General features: G+C 38.4%; 1 protein-coding gene across 1 annotated transcript; it reads left to right on the forward strand.

Moving 5' to 3' along the window:
* Window positions 1-1,964: 1,964 nt before the first annotated feature.
* LOC116656501 (serine/arginine-rich splicing factor 7) lies at window positions 1,965-3,230 on the forward strand. The gene is made up of 2 exons (XM_044718037.1): window positions 1,965-1,989; window positions 2,273-3,230. Exons 1-2 carry the CDS (start codon window positions 1,965-1,967, stop codon window positions 2,713-2,715), a joined length of 468 nt encoding a protein of 155 aa, XP_044573972.1. The 3' UTR covers window positions 2,716-3,230.
* The last annotated feature ends 6,671 nt before the right edge of the window (window positions 3,231-9,901 follow it).

The following is a 9,901-nucleotide window of genomic DNA, read 5'->3' on the forward strand; positions in this document are numbered from 1 at the left end:
ATTCTTTTAAAATCCGGTTTCATGGGGACATTAGACCATATACTTATCCCTATATTTAAGACAGTGAAGTAGAAAACCAAATAGCAGATATGATTCCGCAAATATAAATCTCCTTATTGTAGTCCTATAGTAATAGTACCCAAGAAAATGGATGCATCGGGCATTCCAAAATTTCGTATGGCTATTGATTACAGAGGACTTAACGAGATAACTATTGACGATAAATTCCCCATCCCCAATATGGATGAAATATTAGATAAGTTAGGAAAATGTCAATATTTTACATCGTTAGATCTGGCAAAGGGATTCCATCAAATTAAAATGGACCCAAGATCAATTCAAATCAAAAGCAATTCAAAAGCATTTTCCACCAATAAAGGACACTATGAATATTCTAGAATGCCTTTCGGTCTAAAAAATGCTCCTGTTACATTCCAGCGATAATATTCTTCATAATATAATAGGAACTCAATGCCTAGTATATTTAGATGATATTATTATATTTTCAACCTCCTTATAAGATGTTCTTTGATATGTATTCAATCCCTTCAAAAAGTCTTCGTCCGATTAAGAAAATCCAATCTTAAACTTTAATTAGATAAATGCGAATTCATGAAAAGAGAAACAGAATTTTTAGGCCATATAATTACTACTGAAGGAATTAAAACAAACCCAAATAAAACTCAAGCTATTCACGATTTTAAAATTCCAAGTACTCCTAAACAAATAAAACCATTTATTGGACTTTGTAAATTTTACCGAAAGTTTGTTAAAGAATTTGCAAAAATTGCTAAACCAATGACCCAGTGCCTTAAGAAGGGTTCAAAAATAAATGTCAAATTGAAAAATTAAAAACACTAATAACAAATGATCCAATCCTTAGATATCCAGATTTTGAAAAAACATTTGAATTAACTTCTGATGCTAGTAATTATGCTTTAGGAGCTGTCTTAGCTCAAGAACATTAAATGATCATGAAATAAATTATTCAACTATCGAAAAAGAGTTATTATCCGTAGTCTGGGCAACCAAGTACTTCCGACCCTATCTATTTGGAAGAAAATTTAAAATTACATCCGATCATAAACCACTAGTTTGGTTACCCAATATTAAAGAACCTAATAAGAAATTGCAAAAATGGAAAATATATCTTAGTCAATATGATTGTGGTATGAATTACATTAAAGGAAAGGAAAATTATGTAGCAGACGCCTTATCTAGGCTACCTAAAAATGAATCAAATAATGAACAACTAGAAGAAACATTTCAAAACGAATATGATTTACAAAGCACAGGAGCTGCAAAATTTGTTTCAATTATAGAAACTCATTCCACAGATTGGATAGAAAGTAAAAAAGCATTACTTAAAATATTTAATATGTTAGGTAAACCAAAAATAATAAAAATGGATCAAGATCCCGGATTAGTATGCAAATCATTACAACATTTGTTAGAAAAAGAAAATATTGAGATCGAAATTACCAGTAGGAAGAAGGGTGTTGAGCTATCAGCGTTTTGATAGCGACCGAATTAATAAAGAATCCACAATTTAATTTCAATAATTTTATTGGGTCAATTTAACCCCAAAACAACGGCAGCGGCCGATCCCAACAAAACCGAATATACAAGTGCTTAAAACCTAAGAGCTTGCGCAGAAGCTCCACCAAAGCTTCCAAACTACATGCGCTACAAAAGAACAACAAAGCGCATGCGAATCTGGGAGAATGTTGAGCTATCAGCGTTTTGATAGTTTTGAGTTTTCCTTTACAAGGTTTCCTTTAAGCACTTTAATGATCACAAATCAATTAGAGCGCGATCACGTCGGGGTCACCAATGTTGAGCTATCAGCGTTTTGATAGCGACCGAATTAATAAAGAATCCACAATTTAATTTCAATAATTTTGTTATTTGATGCTGGCACAAGTCCCAACATCTCACCAGAGTGTGGAGGACGCGACCTTATTATGCAGGGCTTCCATCTCCTGGCAGGTCACTTCTGCCCTTCGCCGCAATATCCTTTCCCTGCTTGCAGGAACCGAGGCACTAAATAAGTCTCCAGACTCCATTATGTAATTTGTGTTTGTGCAAGGTGCAATGTAATGGAAACAATAGCAACAAGTTTTCCTTTACAAGGTTTCCTTTAAGCACTTTAATGATCACAAATCCATTAGAGCGCGATCACGTCGGGGTCACCAATGTTGAGCTATCAGCGTTTTGATAGCGACCGAATTAATAAAGAATCCACAATTTAATTCCACAATCCACAATTGAGGAAGGGGCGACGATAAGTGCTACGAGTGTGGCGGACGCGGGCACTTTGCACGCCATTGCCGTGATCGGAAGGCCAGGCAGCGACGCAGAAGCAACTCGTTCAGCAGATCACGCAGTACATCCCGTCGCCGACGCACTCGCTCCAAATCCGGCACCCGTTCACGCAGCCGTTCTGCTGGCTCCGCCGGCCGCCGCTCTGGACGATCAAATGGACGCGAGGAGAATGGATCGGTGACCCGATACAGTGACCATGAGCGCAACGGTAGCGGAGCTGTGGAATCATCGCCACCACCGAAGAGGCGCTATGACGACGATGATGATGACCGCGTTTGGGCATCACGTTCAAGATCCCGGTCTAGGTCGGCGTCACCGGCAGCGCGTCGTGGATCGCCGCCCAGGCGCCGTGGCGATTCGTCCGCCTCGCGATCACCGTTCAGGGACTAGCGACACCGGATGGAGGCAGACGAGGCCAGAATGGCGAATAACCGGCCCTGAGAGCTGCAACCCCAAATGCCGGAGAAGTGGGGCGACTGGCAACTGGACTTCCCGCATTCCCAATCCTTACATATATAGCAAGACAGATTTCCAAATACTTTTCATGCAGTATCCTCCCGTTTTAAAGTTTAGTTGTCCAGATCCATATTAGTTAAGGACTTAATCTATAGTGGAACTCGAGTGAAGCACATGCTAAGGAAGAGAGCTTTTTTTGAATGTCATCATCTGACAGAGGAAGACATTTAAGAACGGATCGGCAGACGATTAGTGTATCGATCTAGTCAAGTTTGCTTTGTAAAACTTATTTGCTTTTGAAATTATTAAATTGCTAACCCTGGAATCATACTCGAATGCTAACTAAGGAGACGAGACGAAGCACCATTTTCATGTCAATTCTAAACATTTTTTTTGATGGCCCATAATAATACAATCTCAATACATTTGATAATTCGACTCCAACTCTGTATGATGTGTTTAAATTTTCATAATAATTAAGTCTTGGAACAGTGCATAATTATTATTCATACATTGATGTCGTAGTTAAGTATTAAACAATACCTATGTATGGATTCTTGGATGTGTGTTTGAATTATATAGCAAATGCGCTGAACACTACACAAATATTCAATCAATAAATTAAATGCAAAAAAAAATCATAATTATTTCTATTTCTATTCTCTCAGTGTAACCAGCCGCAGCGGTCCACTAATTGCCCGTTATCAGCTGCTCCATATTCTTTGTTTCTCCCAGATTCGCATGCGCTTTGTTGTTCTTTTGTAGCGCATGCAGTTTGGGAGCTTTGGTGGAGCTTCTGCGCAAGCTCTTAGGTTTTAAGCACTTGTATATTCGGGTTTGTTGGGATCGGCCGCTGCCGTTGTTTTGGGGTTAAATTGACCCAATAAAATTATTGAAATTAAATTGTGGATTCTTTATTAATTCGGTCGCTATCAAAACGCTGATAGCTCAACATTGGTGACCCCGACGTGATCGCGCTCTAATTGATTTGTGATCATTAAAGTGCTTAAAGGAAACCTTGCAAAGGAAAACTTGTTGATGTTGTTTCCATTGCATTGCACCTTGCACAAAAACAAATTGCATAATGGAATCTGGAGATGTAGCTAGTGCCTCGGTTCCTGCAAGCAGGGAAAGGCTTTTGCGGTGAAGAGCAGAGGTGACCTACCAGGAGATGGAAGCCCTGCATAACAAGGTCAAGGCTGCAGTTCAGAAGGAAGATTTGACCATCATGGTACTGGAGCCGTTGGAAATTGCGTTACGCAAGAAATTTACCACACTCCAGGATGAGTTAGAGCGATTGAGCTCTGTTGAAGTTGGGAGTGAATTATGCTGGAAGTTCTCCCAGCTTGCCGCTGATGTGCGCTTTGACATTCAGGTGGGAATGGCAAAGCACTCCATGAGGGTACCTGCACACTCCACTCGTCTCGACGGCCCCAATGGTCCCACTGCTTCGTCAATGGCAGAACCAACCATAGCGGTGGTGAAGGTGCAGGATGGTCTGTTGGAAAATCGTCGCTCATGCAGTCAGGATTACCCGCTGGACCGCGACATCCAATCGGGTTCTCGGGATTTGAAGTTGGAACAAACCTTGAACAACGATCACGATAGCCAGGACGTGGGCCATTGCGTCTCATCAGTGCCCCTGCTATCCACCGCTCCCCCCGTGGTCGCTATTTCAACGTCGCATCTGGCAGTTGTCTGCGATGGATTTTCTGAAGCTGCTGAACTTAATCCCTCATCTGGCTCGGGATTTGGATTATTGTCACCGTTGCCGATTAAGTCAGCACCCAGGTCTGACTCCATTCTGAACTCTAGCCTGCACCCTTCCAATGGGGGGAGGTCGTCCGCATCGCTGCTGCCGCCGTCTGCAGCTGCCAAGGTGGCTGCTGCTCCAGCCGTGAAGGCTCCCGATCCTGCAATCGAAAGGTGCGCCTACGCGCAATTTCGGAAACATGTTTCCTTCCACTCTCGCCACTCTGTTGACGCTTGGCTCGAGCGCTCTCTGGATCTGGATGGACACGGCAGCCTGCAACTGAGAATTATGGACCTTGAGATCATCAGCAATATTATGTGATGAAGCTGCCCCATGCCCCTAAGGATTTTTTGTTGAAAGATGGAATTCAACGGGGGGAGGATGTTGGGACCTGTGCCAGCATCAAAAATCATAATTATTTCTATTTCTATTCTCTCAGTGTAACCAGCCGCAGCGGTCCACTAATTGCCCGTTATCAGCTGCTCCATATTCTTTGTTTCTCCCAGATTCGCATGCGCTTTGTTGTTCTTTTGTAGCGCATGCAGTTTGGGAGCTTTGGTGGAGCTTCTGAACCAACATGAACCAACACCAATTTTAAAACTTAAAGAATCATTAATCAATCAACAAAAACAATATATTGTCTACAAATGGATTGTATTTATAAGCCTAATACTTATAGTTGTAAGCATAACAATTTATATAATATTCACTTATAAGCGTTTAGACAACCACAAGGAAATTGTTGTCGAATTCAACAAGGATGTTGAAATTTATAAAGGAGGGGCGAGTAGAGTATCCGCAAATACACTTAATGTATCTGTAAATATCCTAGATAACGAATCCTCCATAAATCCAGTATACCCTGCCATAACTATCAAATCATATATAAACAACATTCCAGAGCCTACTGTGGGAATAATTCAATTAAACACAAACTAGCTAGACACAAACCCTTTCCCATAGCATTATCACTGGCATCCAGACATAAACATAGACAAAAACCATTCACACGCCTTTATCGACGACAGTAGACGTAAACATCAAACCCCTTTTGCTCCAAATTCATAAACAAGTGCCCATCCTGGGAACCTACATGTCAGCATAAAAATATGACCAATCATAACTATTCAACCAAAGTCCATCTATTCTGCCAGCGTCGCTGTCACCGATAAAAGCTATAGTTATAAGAAAATTGAATTTGTAAAATCAGTTTATAATCAACGATCAATCCAATAGGATATCTTTAAAACTCATTCTTGATATTTAAAAATAAAATTTATAAAATAAAAATCTTAATTTTTATTTTTTTTATTTTAAATCGTGAATTAAAACATATAATTTGTACAATAAATAAAAACAATGAGATTTCCATATTTTTTACTCTAATATACCAAGGGTTAATTGTTTAAAAAAAAATCAATTTAAATGTATTCAATGAAAATGAATAAGAACTTCAAATAAGAGTTGAAATAAAATAATAATCAGGGAACATATAAATTGTTCAAAGAAGCAACATGCAAATAATCAAAAACGATGAGAATATCATATTATTTACTCTAATATACCAAGGGTTAATTGGATAATAAATAAGAACTTCATATTTAAAAATATAATGCTCTTCAATAAATTATTAATTCAGAGGTCAACAACATACAGTTAATCAAAAACAATCAGTTACCAATTTTTAAATTGGCCCCGATTAAATTTAGCGACGACAACTACTAGAGGTCAAATCAATATAAAAAAAAAAAAAAAAAAATTTCTAAATAAAAACGAAATAAGGAAAGAAGTCTGGTTGAGGCCCAGAGCCCGACTGAACTATGAACCAACCCGAGACAGAGTTTTATACTTGTTTTTTAGTGTTGACTAATTCTCAAAAAATGAAATTTTCAGGGATTTACAGGATTGGAACAGGGCTTCCAGAAATTTAAAAAAACACTAAAACTGCCCCATTAAAAATTTAGCCTTTAAGACTGTTATCTTTACTATCTTTATATTTCATTTCTCTATTTAATGTAAGTAAGGCAGTAAGGTCACTTATGTCGTAGAAAGACAAGAAAGGATGAAAAAAGTTGAATAATTCTTCCGCCCAAAACCGGTGAGTTTGACATTTGAATTGAAGCAAAGTAAAAAAACAAGAAAGGAAAGCTAACTTCAGACGGAGCCGAAGTTTATATACCCTTGCAGTTGAGTCGCAGTCCGCTAGGTGGCAACACGCATCTAATATTTAGATATATAGCGGATCGTATATAGTCGACCGATCCTTATGACATTTGGCATATCGAATTATTTTGCCCAAAGAGGAACCCATTGAAACTTACATCCATCTAACTTGAAAAACAACAAAGTTATGGCACTTCCGATCAATCAGTTATATGGCAGCTATAGGATATAGTCGACCGATCCCGGCCGTTCCGAGTTATGAACTGCCTGCAATGAACTGACTGTACTGCCTGCATTAAAACTGAAACTGCTAGTTTGCGTAGAAACAGACAGACAGACAGACGACAGACGGACATGCTGATATCGACTCAGGAGGTGATCCTGATCAAGAATATATATACTTTATAGGGTCGGAGATGTCTCCTTCACTGCGTTGCACACTTTTGACCAAAATTATAATATCCTCTGCAAGGGTATTGTTGGGGTGATCCCCTACAGTCCCCGGGTGGACTGTAGTATAATTAAATAAAAAAAAAAAAGCAACAAAAAATAGTGACAGTGACACATAACATATATAAACAATATATGTAACATATATACATTCAAAAAAAAAGAGTTGCTCGCGACGGTTGTGCCAGTGAATTCAAAATACAAATTCTCCGCGTCGCGAAACTTCTCCAATCAACTACATAGCTGCTACTGGAAGGATTCGTCGTCCCCATGCCCTGCACATGCATCAATTGTGGAAGGAAAGTGGCCGCAGGATTAAAGGATCCGAAAGCAGAACCCCAGGTATTTGTGCAAAAAATTGAAAGTTGAGATAAGACAAATTAAAATCCGTCTTGTGCTGGAATATTGCACCCTCCTTTCAATTCTTGGCGCATACGTACGTAGAAAAAATAGTAGAGCAAAAATAAATAACAACATATATAAAAATTCTAAAAATTTAATTATAAATATATGTGTTAACCTAAATGTACTGCCTGTGGATAAAATAAAAAAGAGAATATTTATATTATTTGCATTCACTGTCGCCCCCTACCCCTCGTTCTCGAATTTACAAATCTTCCAAATAAATACTAAAGTGCAGCCAAAAATTATTATATTTATTACAGATAAAATAAAGGTGCATATATATTTGGTTCTCATACATACAAATAGATGCAGCGATAATATTCTCGTTTTCGTTTCCCACCGTTATCCGCTGCTGTATGTATGTATGTATATGCACTTTGGCGCGTATAGTTTACCGGTCTGCCAAGTGACGCGCTCCCCTACAATTTGGTCGAGCATATTGGTTTCGGTGTCATTGGCGACCAACTACTTTTTTGGATACTCTGTGCCTCGACTATCAATAATTCGTTATCAATTAATTAATCAATTTAGATTTTTTTTTGGTTAAATTTAATAAATTATTTATTATATTTAAATAAGATTAATTAATTATTTTCGTTTTCGCATTTTCTTGTTGTTGAATTAAATTCAATAAAAATTTAAATAAATTTCTAAAATTTATTTATTAATAAATTTTTAATATTAATATTTTAAAATTAATAAAAAATTTAAAATAAATTATTAAATCTTAAATTTGCATCGTTTTCGTTTATGTATTGAAAAAACAAATTTTTTTAAAATGGAAAGTACTAAACAAAAACTTAATTCCACAACTCTTATTGACTTAAAGAGAAGATTAAATGTCAAAGTTAAAAGCATTCGCCGGTTGGATGAACGTTTGGAAGATGGATCACTTTCTCTAAATAAAACCGAGCTAGAGTGCAGGCTTCAGGTTTTAGATGAGGCAATTTCTAAAGCAAATGAGTTGCAAGACCAGATCGAGCAAATAGATGAATTGGATGATTTCGGAGCCGAGTTGGAAGAATTAGGAATAACTACCAAGGCAAGGATCATGTCCTTATGTAATGCCTTTAATTCAGCTGAAGAATCCCGTTCAGCTACTGCAATTCCTGCAGCCCCAACTCGAGCTCGACTTCCTAGTTTGGCATTGCCAAAATTCAGTGGAAATTATTCGGATTTCAAAAATTTCATAAGTCTTTTCGAGAAATTAGTTGACAAAGATGTGAACATTCCAGTTATCGAGAAATTTAATCATTTAATTTCTTGCCTCTCTGGTGAAGCCTTAGGAACTGTCAAGGCATTCCAGGTCACCTAAAAAGAGTTTATGATAACGAATGTCTCATCTTTGCAAACCAAATACGTCAACTGTTCAGCCTTCCGAAAATTTCCCAGCCGTCTGCGTCGTCGTTGAGGGGTCTCATCGACACTGTATCATCAATTTATGGATCACTATTATCCATAGGAGATGATACTAAAATTGCAAACTCAATGATTATTCATTTAGTTTTGAGTAGAGTGGATCCAGTGACCAAGCAAAAATGGGAAGAGTCACTGGATTATGAGGAATTGCCGCTGTGGTCCGATTTCGAAAAAATACTAAATCGTAGATACCAGCATCTGTCCGCTGAAGAGACTGGCAAACCAAAACAAGAAAGAACTGGGTTCGGCAAGCAACTAAATAGGACTTCGTTGGCTTGTTCTTCTACCAACGCCAAACCAGCTTGCAGTTATTGTAACGCGAACAACCATTTTTTGGCCCAGTGTAGTCCGTTCGCTCGCCTTGCTGTAATGCAAAGGTTTGAGTTTGTTAAGTCAGCCTCCCTATGTTTGAATTGTCTGCGAAAAGGTCACACGGTAGCGAATTGTAAAGCGACCAGGTGCCAAATCTGTTCAAGATCGCACCATAAACTTCTGCACCGATTTACAGTGACCGAAAATAGCTTAGCATTATCACCACCCACACAAAATCTTCCTCCAGAGTTAACGAATGATGGCCCTTCTACTTCACATGCTTTGCATGCGTCGTCTGTAGAAAGGGTTTTGTTAGCAACGTCGATCGTAAGCGTTCGCACAAAAAATGGTGAGCACATCTTGGCCCGAGCATTACTTGACTCAGGGTCACAAATGAATTTTATTACAGAAGATCTTGCTCAACGCTTACAGATCCGTAGGGAGGAATCGTGCATCAACTTGCTTGGAATTGGTCAAACTAATTCACAAGTTAAGAAAAAGATACACACCGTGGTGAAAACGAGAGTCAATGGTAGCGAGTTTCCGTTCGTCTTTTGGGTTTTGAAAACCATTTCAGGCTATCACCCTGACCAGTCAGTGAACGTAAAAGATTGGACC

Source organism: Drosophila ananassae (assembly GCF_017639315.1).
Source record: "Drosophila ananassae strain 14024-0371.13 chromosome Y unlocalized genomic scaffold, ASM1763931v2 tig00000089, whole genome shotgun sequence".
NCBI classification, from domain to species: domain Eukaryota; kingdom Metazoa; phylum Arthropoda; class Insecta; order Diptera; family Drosophilidae; genus Drosophila; species Drosophila ananassae.

Coding starts and splice junctions, on each gene's coding strand:
- LOC116656501 (XM_044718037.1), top strand. CDS start 1,965: ATGCAGGGCTTCCATCTCCTGGCAG. Junction 1,990..2,272: donor GGGCTTCCATCTCCTGGCAG/GTCACTTCTGCC, acceptor TCCACAATTGAG/GAAGGGGCGACGATAAGTGC.